The sequence below is a fragment of the Schistocerca serialis genome, chromosome 6 (assembly GCF_023864345.2).
Source record: "Schistocerca serialis cubense isolate TAMUIC-IGC-003099 chromosome 6, iqSchSeri2.2, whole genome shotgun sequence".
Classification (NCBI taxonomy): Eukaryota; Metazoa; Arthropoda; class Insecta; order Orthoptera; family Acrididae; genus Schistocerca; species Schistocerca serialis.
Genome location: NC_064643.1, coordinates 747754923 through 747773638, shown reverse-complemented (window position 1 = coordinate 747773638; position 18716 = coordinate 747754923). Strand labels below are relative to the sequence as shown.

Genomic DNA, 18716 nt, shown 5'->3' with positions numbered 1-18716 from the left:
CAAATAAACTATATCCTCGTAGTAAAAACACGCTCAAACTGTGGGATGGCCATATCCTGAAGGGGCATGAAGAAGTATTAAAGTAAGGTCACAAAATGTGCAGCCTATCCCTTGGCCATTATCAAGAACTTCGAAATTGGTCAGAGATATTTCCTCTCTGTAAAATAATGCAGTACCAGTAGATAGCTCAGGAGCAACATTACAGGAGGTAGAAAAGCTGGGAACAGAAAGATGAGCAAATAACACGTCTTGCAAAAATATCACATCTGCACTTGAGTTGTAAGTAAATTGCTGCATAGCAGGAAGTCTTAAGATTGGAACAAATTCTGTTCACATTCGAAGTAAGGAAAGTAGAGGCCTGCATCGAGTTATACCAAAACAATTCAGATGATTATTTGCAAGTGACCTTTGAGGTTGTGTTTCACAGTCCATAACAGAGTCAGTGGTTGAATCTGAACGTAAAGTGCTGAATCGGCTTTGCGGTATACAACTTCCACAGGTGGTAACATTGGGGTTGGGGTTGGGCAAGGGAGGGGGTCCAAGAGAAATTCAGTATCACGCGTAGAGGAAGGATTCGGCACACCCCTTTCTCCACAGGTGGGTGGTGTGGCTTCTGAAAATTGACAGAATGGTTAATGGTATGTTTTTCACTGTCACCACGTCTTCCTGTGGCACACTTGTGCTGATGTGGCTCTGATAAGCAGTGGCCTGTGGCATGCTTTCCTCACCCAGGAGTACAAAAAAAGGGTGGGATTACATTACAGGCTCAGGGATGTCTGGCAAGTCTGTCAGTGTAGAAGGGAGCTCTGCCACTAGTCCATCCTTATGTGATCCTGAAGGATGTGATTTGGTCTTGGGAGATATATTGGAGAGGGTACTGGATACCTTTGGATATTGAACAGCAGCTGACATGTTGTTGTCAGGTCTGAAATCGGTGAGGGGAGAGGCATCCTCCAACTGAATCTTTTCAGTAGGGTGTGGAAGAGAAGAGGGGTCGTTTGACTCCTCACCTTCTTGCATTTTCCTACAATTGTTTTGAAGTGGAAGTAATGGTGATGCAGAAGCTGCAGTGACAGTCCCTACATGAGGTTAATGGTGGAACTTCACTAGGGCCATCAAGCAATTGCTCCTGTTGCCTCTCAGGAACTTGATTAGGGCTGATGACTGTTGCTTGGGAAACCGTTTATGATGATCATTAGTGGATTTTAAGATGGTGACATGACATGGGAAATTTTTGTGGAGGTGTTCACTCTACGCATAAAACAGGTCCCTGGTTAACCGTAACCAAACATACGCAAACACCGCAGTACCCACATCATGTGACACTTCACATTATTGAAAACTAACCCTTATGCTGAGATGGCAGTAGACCTTTTGAGTTCACCATCATGCTAGTATGGGTGTAGAGGGGCTCCACCTCCTGTGTAAATTATATTATGCAGTACCCACACACTTGCAAATGGATTGAATACCACTATAAACTTGTAAGTGATGTTCAGTGGACCAGTGTTCCAACCATTTATTCTGTATGTCCCCAAAACGGAAGCAGAATAGTCAACTTCGGGTGGAAGATTAAATATACTGACATTCATAAATGCCACCTCTGCATTTGCCAGAATAACCTTACTATTAGAACCATCACAATGAGTGAAAGGGACTTGTACATGCCTCAGAAGGAGCCTCTCGACCTGAAGCAGGTCCAGAAACTTGACATAAAACACACATGATTCAGAATTGAAGTAAGCTGTATGGACGTGTTCCAAAGTTACTTTGATCATGTCTAGAAGCCAGTCTTGAATTTCTAGCGAACCTGACTGCACATGCCACGTAGACTTGTCAAGAGTAAAACTGATGGTACATGTACATGGAATGTTCCTGTGAATTACGGGCAACACCACGGTGAAAGACAATTCCAGATCAAAATTGATTTATAGGTATGAGACGCTAACAGACAAACAATGATGTGGTGTTCAAAAGGTCTTGCACAACACTAAAGGGGAAACAGGAAGCTCCTTTGGCAATGCAGTAGAGGCAGAACCTACTTGCCTGATGCCTGAAGTGAGAATACTGCTTGGCCACCAACCTCCTGCTGGACACACTGAACGATGGATACCCAAGCACAAAAATATTAATAACTGTGGACCTCATACTATATTAATAAAAAATGTTTGTTTTTAGACAATGTTTCACTGTATAGCGTTGAAAATACAGTTTTCCTTCATCAGCTTTGACCTTGATTTTTCAAAAACTAGGGAATGTCTAGCAAAAAGCTGAAACATGTTTTTCTTTATTTTCAATATACAGGGTGTTACAAAAAGGTACGGCCAAACTTTCAGGAAACATTCCTCTTACACAAATAAAGAAAATATGTTATGTGGATAAGTGTCCGGAAACTCTTAATTTCCATGTTGGAGCTCATTTTAGTTTTGTCAGTATGTACTGTACTTCCTCGATTCACCACCCGTTGGCCCAATTGAAGGAAGGTAATTTTGACTTCGGTGCTTGTGTTGACATGCGACTCATTGCTCTACAGTACTAGCATCAAGCACATTAGTACGCAGCATCAACAGATAGTGTTCATCACGAATGTGGTTTTGCAGTCAGTGCAATGTTTGCAAATGCGGAGTTGGCAGGTGCCCATTTGGTGTACAGATTAGCACGAGGCAATAGCCGTGGCATGGTACGTTTGTTTCGAGACAGATTTCCAGAACGAAGGTGTCCCGACAGGAAGACTTTCGAAGCAATTGATCGGCGTCTTAGGGAGCATGGAACATTCCAGCCTATGACTCGCGACTGGGGAAGTCCTAGAACGACGAAGACACCTGCAATGGACGAGGCAATTCTTCGTGCAGTTGACGATAACCCTAATGTCAGCGTCAGAGAAGATGCTGCTGTACAAGGTAACGTTGACCACGTCACTGTATGGAGAGTGCTACGGGAGAACCAGTTGTTTCCGTACCATGTACAGTGTGTGCAGGCACTATCAGCAGCTGATTGGCCTCCACGGGTACACTTCTGCGAATGGTTCATCCAACAATGTGTCAATCCTCATTCTAGTGCAAATGTTCTCTTTACGGATGAGGCTTCATTCCAACGTGATCAAATTGTAAATTTTCACAATCAAGCTTGTGGGCTGACAAGAATCCGCACGCAATTGTGCAATCACATCATCGACATAGATTTTCTGTGAATGTTTGTGCAGGCATTGTTGGTGACGTCTTGATTGGGCACCATGTTCTTCCACCTATGCTCAATGGAGCACTCATGATTTCATTCGGGATACTCTACCTGTGCTGCTAGAACATGTGCCTTTACAAGTACGACACAACATGTGGTTCATGCACGATGGAGCTCCTGCACATTTCAGTCGAAGTGTTCGTACGCTTCTCGACAACAGATTCGGTGACCGATGGATTGGTAGAGGCGGACCAATTCCATGGCCTCCATGCTCTCCTGACCTCAACCCTCTTGACTTTCATTTATGGGGGCATTTGAAAGCTCTTGTCTACGCAACCCCAGTACCAAATGTAGAGACTCTTCGTGCTCGTGTTGTGGACGGCTGTGATACAATACGCCATTCTCCAGGGCTGCATCAGCGCATCAGGGATTCCATGCGACGGAGGGTGGATGCATGTATCCTCGCTAACGGAGGACATTTTGAACATTTCCTGTAACAAAGTGTTTGAAGTCACGCTGGTACATTCTGTTGCTGTGTGTTTCCATTCCATGATTGATGTGATTTGAAGAGAAGTAATAAAATGAGCTCTAACATGGAAAGTGAACGTTTCCGGACACATGTCCACATAACATATTTTCTTTCTTTGTGTGTGAGGAATGTTTCCTGAAAGTTTGGCCGTACCTTTTTGTAACACCCTGTAGAATGTCCATGCAAGATTTGATCAAAATTGGTGACCCTCATGTTAGACCCTTCACTTGTTAGTAAAATTATGTGCTGTGTTCAGTTCAGAACAGTTGTGTTTTAAAAGTTAGAAAATGTATTCTCTAATTAATAGCTGTTAAGTATTGTGAGATATATACCATTGGTAGTGACATTAGTGACGCATCAGGGGGAGAATAAGCAGCTAATAGCTGAATGCTCCATTTTACTTCTGAGGCATGTGGCCTACAACTTCATGTTGCAATGTGCTGTACGGATTTGTGTCTAAATACTGTAGCAAGAATCGTGGAGAGACATGGCTGTTGAGTAGGTATGTTGTCTGTCTGCATATTGTAATAGTTTAACAGTTGGTGGTAAACAAGCTTCACTATCAGCAATATGTGTGGTGTACAGGATTTGGCAGAGAACAGCTGCTTGAGGGACACCTTGTGATATTCTACGTGGATGAGTGTTGCCAAGATAATATTGCACCATTTTCATCAGTTCCCCTTCATTTTCTGAAGCTGTTTTTAGTACTATGCAGAAGTAACTTTTTGAGCCGCCATTGCAGTCATGTTTTGACAAACTTTCCACTATTTTTCCGATCATAACCTTGGTTCAATTGGTCTGTAAGACACAGTGCGGCTGGTTAGACACAGTGCGGCTGGTTTTCTTTTGTTGTTATTTGTGACCCATATTGTTTGGAGAAATTGAGGATGCATAGCAGGTGCTGTAATGCATGTGATGTGCAAATATGTACTCATTGGATAACAGATTTTGCGTGTGAGCATGTGCGTGTACACGCAGTGCCCCCCCCCCCCCCCCCCCCCCTCCCCCCTCCACACACACACACACACACACACTTGCATATCACATGCACTATAGCACCTGCTGTGTGTGTGTGTGTGTGTGTGTGTGTGTGTGTGTGTGTGTACACACGCACGTAAGCACACACTTGTGTGAATGTGTGTGTCGTTTCTATTTCAGAAGGTGGACTTTTTTGTCTGCAAGCTTAAATGTTTAGCAGTCTTTTTCATTGCTCTTGCATTTTTTCTGAGTTGGCGTGCTTTTCTAGTTTTCACAGGCTTCCAGTAGCTTTTCTAAATTTAGTGAAAGGTACAGAAATGAACACTCCTCCTGTTTTCTGTAGAGCTTCGATATAATTTTTTAAATGCATTTCACACAATTTGGAGAAAGCCCAACCCCACTCGTGATCAAAGTACAACCAATTGTACTTACACTCCCATTTTTTCTTATACTTAATCTTGCGTTCAATACTTTGTTTAGAATTGCAATTTACGGATGGGCCAGAAATAGCACATTTATCGTTTGAAAACTGTGGAAGGGAAACTGAAGACTTGATAGACCTATGCAATTCATCGTCACAATCACTAGCACTTCTTTCAGTAGACTCACACTCATCTTTGTCTTTTGCAATACACTGTATTTTATTAGAAAAGAAAGAAATTAAAGTTTGTTATTTCGACATTGTATTTCGGCACTAACACTTCTTTTTATGTTATAAACTGACAAAGACCGCACGTAGTACACTACATAATCACATCACACTTCTGTAGTAACCTGTCAACTGACTATTATAACCTTACAACAGTTTCAACAATGCATTGAGTTTTTATCAACAATGAAAGCTTAGATTATACTCGTAGAGCAGCGTTGCCAAACGTCCCACTCATGGTGGAATGTACCGCTTCTTTAGGCAAAAATTGTGTATCCCCATTTACATTGCGAAATCATTGTCAAGTGTACACAAATATTTGGTTTGAGCTTTGGACTCATCGATTAGGAAAAATCTGTACGGCTCTTAAATCTTGGAAATATTCCCAGTAATGCAATAAAAAAAAATGAAAACAATCTTTTATAATGTCAGATGCTACTTCCAATTCCGTAGCAATACCCGGGGACGTGTTTTGCAACATCAGGTTTAGTCTAAGAGCAAATAAAGTATAGATACGAGTGGCGGATAAGAATAAAGTTCACAGCAATGGTGGGCTGTGTAGCTAAGAAATTAGCTTACATGTTAGGCCAATTGGAGGTGCGGTGAGGGAAGACATGAGAGAGGAAAGGCTAACTTATTCCACAATCGGAGTTGCCAGCACACCTTGCAACGCTTAGCTTTACCGCACACTTATTATACAGCAACTGCTAATTTGTTGGTGTTGGCAATAATAATAATAATAATAATAATAATAATAAAAACAGAACAATCGACGTCAAGTGTTCCAAACCGAACCGATAAGTAACTAAACTAAACTATAGGGACCCAGCCGCCACCAATTGTGTTACACGTTCATTTTGCTCGTAAAAACTGCATGTCATCACGACTTCTCTATAGTTGGCTCCAAACTTTGTTAGCAACAGCAGCTGGCGTAGTTTAAATTTTGTCACAACGGTACAAGTTAACAGACCAGGTGATAATTTTTATGTTTCACCACAACTATAGATATGAATTTCTCGGGGGGGGGGGGGGGGGGGGGGGGGGGGGGGGGGGGGGAATTACAATTTCCTGGGGGACTTTCCCCCCGGGCCACCCCCCTGAATTCATCACTGTTAGAAACCCTCTTGGGCAGCTGACACAAAGGAAAATACTTCCTACCATACAATTTACTTTAGTTTGTAGAGTATAGATACAGCTGTAATTGTATATTATTTCTGAATGTTTTTATTGCATTATATTAATTGTGAAGAGTAGCACCATCAGTTATCTGTCTGTTATGACAAAATTGTGAGAGGTACAATAAAATTCAAGACACCACTACATTCCCATGGAAGTGTGCACCCATTGATGCATTTTGTCTGCCCACAGCAGCCATAGACTGTGGTCATGTGTGTAAGTTGTGCTTATGTAAATGTGCATGTCTTCAGGTCTTTTGGCAGAAGATAAAATGTGTAGCAGTCTTTTCATTGTGACTGACTGCGACTCAACGTCTCCTTGATATGGTGACTAGAAGTCTATCCTTTTCATTATGAGTATTTTGTTGTAACATTTAAGATCGGCAGAACATCCAGAAGCACACTGTTAGTGATTTAGTTTGTTGGTTATTATCACTTAGAAAACTGGTGGGGGTGGTCTCAGAGTACAGGGTGAGCGCAAAGTCTTTCCCTGAGTACAAAGATTTATTTGTAAGGAACTATGCTAGACACAGTTATGCAGTTTTTGTAAGGTTTTTTTATGGCTACATTTCCGTATGACTATGTGCTGTCGCAGGACGGGTTGTTCTCTCACTATCCTTCAAACAATCTGTCCACCTACCTGGGCAGGTTTCAGGTTGTCTGCCCCTTCACTCTGCAATGGCAGATATTGGTTTAGCCTACAAAAGCAGCATTGAAGAAAATTCGACTAAATACCTACCACGCAAAGGCCACATAACTTCAGTCCATGGGTAGTAGCTGAAAGTTAGTTACACTTGATTGTTCGGGATTCTTGCACGAGTCATTTGAAAAAATGTCACAAATTTCCTTTTAGTTCGTTTATTGTCTTTAAAACAAGGGAAATAGCTATCAAGTCCGTATTTAACAGCCTGACTTCAGTTATGCAATGTTACTGACTGTCTGTGTAACAAGTTCACACCCAAAAGCAGCCAGAAGATATTTAGTCTGACCAGATATTTTAAATGTCCTAAACAGTCACTGACCCACGACCACTTGCGAATTAACACGTTCAGTCATTCAGTAGCTTTCTTGCGAAGAAACATTTGCAATAATATGTCTCATAATTTGCACGAAACATGCTACATGGAGTTTATGTACGACTTGAATTGTTCACATGCAAAATCTCCCAAAATAAACCACTCACAAATCTCAAACTTTCTCAAAATACTCGGTTTTAATCAACTGCGTGAGAACCTATCAAACGTGTGGATTTCTTCATTTTGGTACAAATTTAGTGAGAGTGATTGAACATAGGTGTTTTCCAGAAGACAGCCGCTGAGTGACTATATTGACTCATAGATCTGAGGCATCAAGCACTACTCTAATTCCTGATGAAATTCTGAATTCCTATGGGCTAGTATGTTAAGCAGCCAATCAGATCATCTTGAGCACTTCTATATGTGCTGTATTTCTAATGCCATACAATCAGATTACCACAAGTAATTCGGACTAGAACTTTTGTAATTTCGGAACTAAATAAAATTTAATGAAAACAAAATAAGACTCCTTTCCACTAAATGAATTACTAACAAATTCAATACTCAGTGCCCCTTCTGACTGCCTTTTACAAAATCAAGCTCACTCTGACATGTCACAAATTCCCCTATTACACAACTACTTTCTCACACTTACTTTTACACAGTTTTAATGAAATATCACATTCTCACTTTACGTATGACCTCCATTCACTCTCTGTCTCTCCAAAAAACACAATCAAAACACAATTAAGTAACAATTTTCCAATGTACTATTAATTACATCAGAAATATGTGGCAGTGAAACTAAAGAAAGTTCCAGAAATGTAGATTATGTGAACCTATCCTCTTGGTTATAGTTTTAATTGATACTATAGATGAATATGTTACAGTCCGTAACTCAGTTTCGCAATGCCAGCAAGATTATTGTGTGTTTCAGGTAAAAATTTATATCTCTGAAAGTATTGTTGTTGTTGTTGTGGTCCTCAGTCCTGAGACTGGTTTGATGCAGCTCTCTATGCTACTCTATCCTGTGCAAGCTGCTTCATCTCCCAGTACATACTGCAGCCTACATCCTTCTGAATCTGTTTAGTGTATTCATCTCTTGGTCTCCCTCTACGATTTTTACCCTCCACGTTGCCCTCCAATACTAAATTGGTGATCCTTTGATGCCTCAGAACGTGTCCTACCAACCAATCCCTTCCTCTAGTCAAGTTGTGCCACAAACTCCTCTTCTCCCCAATCCTATTCAATACCTCCTCATTAGTTATGTGATCTACCCATCTAATCTTTAGCATTCTTCTGTAGCACCACATTTCGAAATCTTGTATTCTCTCCTTGTCCAAAATGTTAATCGACCATGTTTCACTTCCATACAGGGCTACACTCCATACATACTTTCAGAAACGACTTCCTGACACTTAAATCTATACTCGATGTTAACAAATTTCTCTTCTTCAGAAACGCTTTCCTTACCATTGCCAGTCTACGTTTTATATCCTCTCTACTTCGACCATCATCAGTTATTTTGCTCCCCAAATAACAAAACTCCTTTACTACTTTAAGTATCTCATTTCCTAATCTAATTCCCTCAGCATCACCCGACTTAATTCGACTACATTCCACTATCCTCGTTTTGCTTTTGTTGATGTTCATCTTGTATCCTTCCTTCAAGACAGTGTCCATTCCGTTCAACTGCTCTTCCAAGTCCTTTGCTCTGTCTGACAGAATTACAATGTCATCGGCATGGATTTTAATACCTACTCCGAATTTTTCTTTTGTTTCCTCTACTGCTTGCTCAATATATAGATTGAATAGCATCGGGGAGAGGCTACAACCCTGTCTCACTCCCTTCCCAACCACTGCTTCCCTTTCGTGCCCCTCGACCATTTATAACTGCCATCTGGTTTCTGTACAAATTGTAAATAGCCTTTTGCTCCCTGTATTTTACGCCTGCCACCATCAGAATTTGCAGTTACTGATTTGAAATTGTAGCAGTATGGTTCTATTATCTGTAGAATTTGGTACACTAAGTATGAAAAAGATTGATTTATATTTAATAGTACTACTTCAGATTCATAGAAAATATGTATAACATATTGCATGCAGCATTACACAAATACACCACTCGCTGGGCTCGATAGCCATCGCCAGCTGTGCCAGCATGAGAGCTAACATTTGCTCTCCTCCCGGCTCCACGGCAAGCTACACTTTCAATTCAGGGTGACAACTCGTGATAATTTGCTACCTTGCAGTGCTTTTTTGTAACTGATAGTTCAACTCTAGAAGTTTTTATGGATACACTTCAACATGTGCACATTGCACAACACAATAACCTGGGAGTTGTTTGTCTGCCATTTCTTGTGTGAAATCTTTCCAGACCGGTAGGTTGGTAGAGACAGTCCAACATCGAGGCCACCAATAGCTGTTATGAAAACTGCCTTAAATTGCACAGGAAGAATCTTTATTTTTCGATGACCGATTTCAGACTTAAAACTTCCTGGCAGATAAAAACTGTGTGCCGGACCGAGACTCAAACTCAGGACCTTTGCCTTTCGTGGGCAAGTGCTCTACCAACTGAGCTACCCAAACACGACTCACGCCCTGTCCTCACAGCTTTACTTCTGCCAGTACCTCGTCTCCTACCTTCCAAACTAGCACTCCTGAAAGAAAGGATATTGCAGAGACATGGCTTAGCCACAGCCTGGGGCATGTTTCCAGAATGAAATTTTCACTCTACAGCGGATTGTGCACTGATATGAAACTGCAGAAGTAAAACTGTGAGGGCAGGACGTGAGTCGTGCTTGGGTAGCTCAATTGGTAGAGCACTTGCCCGCAAACGGCAAAGGCCCCGAGTTCGAGTCTTGGCCCGGCTCACAGTTTTAATCTGCCTGGAAGTTTCATATCAGCGCACACTCCGCTGTAGAGTGAAAATTTCACTCTAGATTTCAGACTTGTTTTCCACTGTCAAATCAGCCACAAGTGTTAGTCTTGCATCACATCAATCATACAACGAGGAGCACATGTGGAGGCCATGTTATCTAATATCGCAGTTGTTGATTCCGTGGCCAATTTTCCACTTGTATGACTGATGTAATGCAAGACCAAACTTATGCTTGTGTTGGTAGTGGACAAACTGTCTGAAACTGTCATCAATGAGTAAATACATTGTTCCTTGCAACATAAGACGGTTTTTATAACACTTATTGGAACCACAAAAAAGTTGTAGATCCATTCAGCCCCAACATGCTGGAGATACAGGGGTCATGGCCACCATGTACACCAGAATAACCCTTCTTGATCTTTTTGTGAGGTTATGTTTATTATAAAGTGTTCAGTTCACCAATTCATGATGTGCAGGCTCTTACAGCACGAATACGAGATGTTGTAAAGGCTGTGACAGGAGAGACATTGGCAAAGGCATGGAGTGAAATAAGAGTATTATTCAGACGTTCTGTGGGCAACAAATGAAGCACATGTGAATTATATCCATAAAGAACTCTGCCAGTTAAGCCATCATTTACAGCAAACCACATAGCTCTATCTAACATAGCCCCATAGAAATTTTTTTTTTTTTTTTTTTTTTTTTTTTTTTTTTTTTTTTTTTTTTTTTTTTTTTTTTAAATCAAAGAAACACTTTATACTCACACAGTATCTGGTTGTGCCTGAATAAGTGATGGGGAGTTAAGGTTTTGTGCTTGGAAGGTACATCTTGCTGCAGCAGTTGTTGGGTTTAGAGCAACTTCAATGCAGTCCACACTTTAAAATTTTACATGCATATTGAGATACGGACTCCTGTTTATTTGAGGAAGCTAACTATAGGACTGTAATTACTTTGGTGAACTGAAATAGTTTGATTAATTCTCATTTCAGATTTCAGCTTGATAGCTGGTTATCCCTGAAGATCTTTGTAATCAGTTGACATAATTCTTTCCATGTTCTGCACTTTTAGACTGCACATGCAGTTCTTCAACTCACATGTGTTGGCAAAAGCTGTTACATGATGATTTCTTCATATTTTGTAAAAGTTTTTTACTGCTTTAGTCTTCTTTCTCTTGGCTTGAAAAATGTTGTTGATGGCAATGCATGTATCTTACTTGCTCCCTATTACATTTATGTTTTCAGAGGTCGTTTGAATAGTGGTTGGAACACCTTTTCAGCTCCAGGAAGGCCTAGGGTAAATGGCCAGAACCAGCAACAAACTTCAGATGTAGAAGACAGACAGAGTGTAAGTATGCATACTGATATTATTAGATATTAAATCTAAATTTAAAAACCAGAAATAAAAAATTCTGACCACTTCTGAATTAATTTAAAAGGCACGTTCATTAAATGCAAGAGTTCCAGAGTGCTATTAAAGAAATAAAGCGAAAAAAGGAATAGATAAGAGAAGCCTTGAAAAACATATATGATAATGGGAAGTCCTGGGTGGAATATAAATAATGGGATGAATAAAGGTAACCCCCCCCCCCCCCCCCCACACACACACACACACTCTCTCTCTCTCTCTCTCTCCCTCTCTCTCTCTCTCTCTCTCTCTCTCTCTCACTCTCACTCTCACTCTCTCACTCACTCATTCACTCACTCACTTTTACTGCAGCTCAACTGGAATGGGGGATTAGGTCAGGTTTAGTAGGCAAGGGGAGAAAGGAGGTGGGTAAATGAAGGGAAGGGTGGCTGAAGACTGGGAGGGAAGGCAGTTAGCAAATGAGATAAGAATGTGCCACTGGTGAAAGCAGGAGTTATTTTGAGTGGCACACAGTTAAGTATAGGAGTGGACTGGAAAGGAAGGCAGTACAGAAGAAGATGCAGACTACAGATACAAGAGTGTGAATATAGAATGAGTGAAAAGTAGAAAGGGGAAAGTGACTGGTGCAGGGGATAATGAAGATTAAAGTGAGGAGGATTTCATGATTGAAGGACATGTTGTAAGGACAGTACCTATCTCCTAATTCAGAGAAGCTAGTATTGGAGGTGAGGATCCAAATGGCATGAATTGTCAGATGGCATTTTAAGCTGAACATGTCATACTCAGCAGTGTATTCTGCTACTAAGTGGTCAAGCCTACTGTTGGCCATGCTTTGGTAGTGCCATTCATTTGGGTTGGCAAGTTGATGTGGGTGGCCCTGCCTCTGATAGGCGGAGTTGATCCAAAAGAGACAGATCATGCTGCTGAGCACATGTTAGACTACTGCTTCACAACCCATGCCATCTGGATCCTTCCCCATTTCCCTCTCAACACAACTCACCACAATACCAGATTTTGCGAATTATGTTGATGGGAATTGTTCTTACAACGCATATTTGAGTCCCCCAGTTCTCTTGATCTGAATCTCTGCTAGTGCTCCCATCATCAGCACTCCCCCTCCTTCCACTCATTCAACACTCATACCTTCATCTTCACAGTCTCTTACAATTCACTTTTCCATTACAACTGCTAGGCTGACTGACTGAGTGCATGCATCCGTGCGCACGCACATACGCATGCGTGCATGCTCTCTGAAGAAAGACGTTGTCCAGAAACTTCAGTCTTGTTTTCAATGCCTTTTGTCTGTCCAATAAGTAATCTAGACTGTGAGTTCTTGATTTTACTCCTTCCAATTATATATAAAAATCTTGTGTTGAAGACTGTAAAATAAGTCTCTTTGAACTTCACTTTAAGTAAAATACAATTGTGTGGAAGCTCTGGAATGGCACACCATCCTCAATACTGCTTTCATTTTGACCTTTCTGTATTTTAATATTTTAGATTACTAGGAAATACTATCCTCCTGCTAAAAGCAAAAGACTTGGTTTCACCTTTCATGCGTCACAGTCACAGTTATAAGTGTCACTTTGTAGTGTTTTTTAATTACTTTTTTATGGGTTATAGTTATATGAATTTATGAGCATATATTGCAAGTATTTAGTCTTTTGAACAAAAAATTCCTAACTTGTACTGTATATTTTATTTCATTAACAAATTCATCTTGTTTGAGGATAAAATCTGTCGTAATTGGTTTGAATGGAAACATCAGTTAGCACATAACCCTTCACTGCGCCACTTGACTGATGTGCAGACACATACTCACTGCAGAAAGTTGGTCTTCTTCAGTATGCCATGAAATTGGTTACAAATAATGAAAAAAATGTAATAACTATTAATCATTTTACCTCCTGTATCACGCGTCATTGATTGAGAACTGTATGGCAGCTCTTTCTCTAAGTTTTTTTACACCAACCCTGTTCCACAAGTGGAGTACGATTTCCCAGCACCTACTTGAATAGTTAGTCACACCAGAATCATTCAGTTGAATCCCACCCTTCGCAGGCTTCATCATCAGCAACCAGTCAGAATACAGAATACTGTGTTTCCATTGAAAGGATTTTTCTTGTTGGCGCGGGCCAGAGTGGCTGAGCAGTTCTAGGCGCTACAGTCTGAATCCATGCGACTGCTACGGTCGCAGGTTCGAATCCTGCCTCGGGCATGGATATGTTGTCCTTAGGTTAGTTAGGTTTAAGTAGTTCTAAGTTCTAGGGGACTGATGACCTCAGCAGTTAAGTCCCATAGTGCTCAGAGCCATTTGAACCATTTTTCTTGTTGGCTGTGTGCTACAAAGCGCCACTTCCGGAATAAGTTAACCACACCAACTCCATTAATAACCATGCTGACACTGTGTCAGTACAGGACAAAGGCACAAGAAAAAGAAGATGAAGACATGCACCTTGAATATCATTGCTCTCAGCTTAATTCTTGCAATGTAAAAGACTTCCTTCAACCTCTTTCCACAGTTCATATTGCATTACCAGGAGGCTACTTGCTTCTTGTGTTCACGCTACCTCCTGTCATCACACCAATCTCTCTCATGCCCTCACCACACTTCTTTTGGGTATCACCATTGCGAACATCCAGCTGAGTCCAAATGTCCCCTATCCTTTATCTTCAGCATAGAAAATTGCACACGTACACGTAACTGCTTCTCATTGGATAATCAAATTTTCAAGGAAAACTGCAGAAAAACCATGGGTGTTCATGTATCACTCTTGTAAGCAACTTGCTTGTGGTTCATGTAGAGGAATCTGTCCTTACCATCCACATTTCTGAACATTTAATGAAGTTCAGTTTCATTGATAACATTTGTATGATTTGGACTTGCGGTGGAGACAGACTATCCTCATTCCCCACAATCTTAATTAAACATTTTCACAACAATCCTATTCATAAGCTTCTGGTATGTGTAATTGGAAAATTTCCCCCATTGCATATTAAGCTCAACACATTCCCTTAATTCGTCATATTGGCAATCTCATTACCAATGATTGTTTAATGCCACTACAAAATAGCTCCAGCAACTGAGCCACAAACTCCCACCAGAGATGTGACAACCCTGAAATGATTAATATGCTCCCCAAAACACCACCCATAAGTAATAACCTCAGGAAAGATCTAAGTGGAAAATTTGTCTCATGCCATGCAGCCAACCAGCTTTTCCTACCCCAGTCTTGACATTGGTCTATCGTGTCACATTAAATGGAAGATCTCTAGTGAAAGCAGTCATCATATCCCTAGTATTTATTGAAACCACTGCCCAGGATTCTGTGTGGGCTTGAAAGTAACCAAACAGTCCACGGGAACAATGGACAGGGGCATGTTTGACTACTTACTTGCAGAGGAGGCTGCTCAGTGTTATTTTTCCAACATTAACAGCTACTTCATGTTCTACGCAATTTTCATCCCTCGCCACATAATTTGGCCTTCATCGGCAGCTATTTCACTTTCTATGCTGTTTTTATCCCCCACCACTACTGGCTCCTGTGAACAGCTGGAATTGTTCCTCCAACACTTTCGTGGCGCTGATTAAGGCATAGCTATTGTGGCTCAAGTTTAATGTTTGGAAGAAGTCTTACTCAAGCTCCCTGCTATCCAGATTTTTGTGATTCCTTAAATAATTTCAGGTGTATACCAATAGGGTTTCTTTCAGTAGTCTGTGCATTCCTGCCCTTGCCCAGCTAAATTATGCCGCATTTTTAATAATCTAAATATTAAAAGGATATGCAACCCTAACGTGTTTCCTTTCTTAGTCTTGTATCCTTGCTGGTCTCAACCTCCACTAGTTCCTGTACCCTATATGTTTGCATATCCTCAGAAATTCTCTGCCCCTCTCATTGTTTTGGTACCGTGTACAGTACCCCATCTCAATAACTTCGCAGTTGACTATAATTTTTGCATCCCTGTTCATGCCTTGCTGTCCTTTTCGGAGCTGTTGTTTCAATACTTATACTGCCGTCTTCCACATGCATATTAGCAACAATTACCCCCCCCCCCCCCCCCCAAAAAAAAAAAAAAAAAAAAAAAAAATATCTCCCTCGTCTGTGCAACAAACCACTAATCTTAATTGTACTTCTTAGAGTTCACACTGATGAAGTCTTGTAAGAAGTCATTTCTGGGTCATCCTTTTGGCTGCTGATGACATCAGTACCAGTTTCCAGCATCCAGTGGAAGGAGACATTGTCCAGGATGGAGGAGCTGGTTTGGTCCTTCTGCAGTCCATCCAAGCATCTTGTGGTCAAAGTTTACTCTGCTGGCATAAGAGGGAGCGAGTTTTGTAAGAACATAAGTGTGTTCCAACACCTGTTTGAAATAATCTGCAGAAAAGTTGTGGCAGGAAACACACTTTTCGGAGGAGTGCTATTTGCAGAAATATTAATAGCCATTAAAGTGCCTGCATTCTGTTCCTGAGGCTTATTGGCTGAAAAACCTGAATGTTGAAACTGTTTCATTGAAGGACTTGGAGTTAACGAAACCAGCAAGTCAGCTAGCTGACAACTCACCTGGTAGCAAATCCTGGCCTCTGGGTGGTGGTGGTGGTGTTTTACGTATAAAGTTTTTAATATTCCTGAAGGCAGAATTTAGTGATCCTGTGTGATAACAAAAGCTACTTTTTTTATACAGAAAGTGTACAGTCTTTAATAAAAGTGATAGACTTGGCGAGGTGTAATTCAAAACAGTAAATTACATTGTTTCTGAGGAACTGGAAATTTGTATTTTTTTTTGTGATTATTATTATTATCCCCCCCCCCCCCCCTCCCGGTTGACTTTAAACTCTCAGCCTGTTTTGTCCTTACATGCAGATTTTTGGCATAAATTGTTGGGACCAGCATAACAGCTGGATTTTGGATTGTTGGATGCAGTTAGAGAACTACAGGGCATTCATTATTGGTTTTGGAGATGTAACAAGTTCAGTCCTATTTCAAAGGTGCTAGCAAGGTCGGCGACCTTTATTTGGACTTGTTTCAATATTGTAAAAGCGTTCAGAGTCCACCAGTTGCTGCAACCTTGACTAAGACTTCTCATTTAGCCACATAATCACTGAGATGAGACATGAGCAACGTTTTATTGATCATGTTCTACTTACCTGTTGTTCACCTTTCTCCTTTTTATTTTAGTTCTTTTGTGTTTGCCCACCTGTTCTCACAAAGTCAATTATTCAAATTCGTCAGTGAACAGCTTCCAGAGAGATTGTCGTTGTTTGTATGTGTGCTGTAATAAAGAAGAGAAGTAAAAATAAAGCTGAAATACAGTGTTAAACCCCCTTCTATACCGTGAGTGTCCCCCCCCCCCCCCTTCCTCCCCCTGAAATAGCTTTTTTTCCCAAGCAGGTGTTCTTAATCCACACAGGGTTTTCCGTCAACTATTACAAAATTGGTTTGCAGACGTTTATGTAGCGACAACTTTCGTCACCAAGTGTGTTGACTAACCAGGTTTCATTGAGTGACCGTGTGTGTGTGTGTGTGTGTGTGTGTGTGTGTGTGTGTGTGTTTTCTATTTTTATTTTTTTAAGTAGCACTGTTTGAAGTGCAGTGGTTATTCAGTTTTCTGTTTGTTTGTCATTGGTTACCACAGCTAACCAAATGGTAGCAAAATTATAGTTATATGTTTATTTGAAATACTGAGATAAAGCTGATAAAATCCATTCATAGCAACAGGTTCAACAAGTGTTACATAGATAAAAATCTCATTTCAAAATGTGGTCAAATACAAATTAACATAATCACTGTAGCATCTAAGATGACAAAAAAGAAGTAGATATAATCTAAAAACTAGATCACATTATCAGCTTCTCTTGCACTGAGTCGAATAGTCGGGCTGTAGGATGAATGCTCAAAGGTCTCCCATCCAAACCGTAGCAAGTGACTGCGTGTGATGTGGTCTGTGTGGTATTGTGCAAAAGCATAATGCCTCTATTTCACATTCCACACTTCTTTTTCTGGATTGTCCTTCAGAGGCTTCCTCATGTCTGACAGTAACACTCAGCATTTACAGCCTCCTTTCACAGTAAACACTTATCAGGAAGATGCCCTATTAATTGCAGAAAACAGTGAACCTGATTATTTTGATAAAGACTGTCTGCTTGAATTTGGTCCTCACATTAGAATGAGTTCACTACCAGTGCAGGGACTTTTTAGTTGGTGTCCATGCATCACCCTCATTATATCTCTATTCATAATATGAGAGAGAGATTGTCTGCTTGAAATTTGTCTTCACAGGAAAAACAGTGCAGCCAGTGCATGGATTTTTGTTTGGATTTTGCTGTGGCGATAAGAAGAGAATAGAAGCTTTCGAAATGTGGTGCTACAGAAGAATGCTAAAGATTAGATGGGTAGATCACATAACTAATGAGGAAGTATTGAATAGGATTGGGGAGAAGAGAAGTTTGTGGCACAACTTGACCAGAAGAAGGGATCGGTTGGTAGGACATGTTCTGAGGCATCAAGGGATCACCAATTTAGTCTTGGAGGGCAGCGTGGAGGGTAAAAATCGTAGAGGGAGACCAAGAGATGAATACACTAAGCAGATTCAGAAGGATGTAGGTTGCAGTAGGTACTGGGAGATGAAAAAGCTTGCACAGGATAGAGTAGCATGGAGAGCTGCATCAAACCAGTCTCAGGACTGAAGACCACAACAACAACAATGTATCTCCCTTGTTTCATCTCTGTTTGTTACATGAGTGTGAAGCTTACCACCTTCCTCTTCATACCGATGAAAGAATGTCATTGTTGCAGTCAGATAATTGTTTTGAATACACATGTGAGCTGCCTTGACACTCATCTTGCTTACACTTTCTGAAAACCAAGCCATTGGGTAACTGTTTTGTATAACAGAGTGCGAGATATCTAAAGGACTGGATCAGGTAAGTCTGATATTGTGAAACAAT

At 40.8% G+C, this 18716-nt stretch overlaps 1 protein-coding gene across 2 annotated transcripts in view; it reads left to right on the top strand.

Annotated features, from left to right (window-relative positions):
- Window positions 1–18716, top strand: part of LOC126485108 (optineurin) — a 149502-nt gene that overhangs the window by 107569 nt on the left and 23217 nt on the right. For both annotated transcript variants that reach the window (XM_050108737.1, XM_050108736.1), the window contains exon 11: window positions 11647–11749. In XM_050108737.1, the coding sequence (XP_049964694.1) occupies window positions 11647–11749 (103 nt within the window). The remainder of the gene's footprint in view (window positions 1–11646; window positions 11750–18716) is intronic.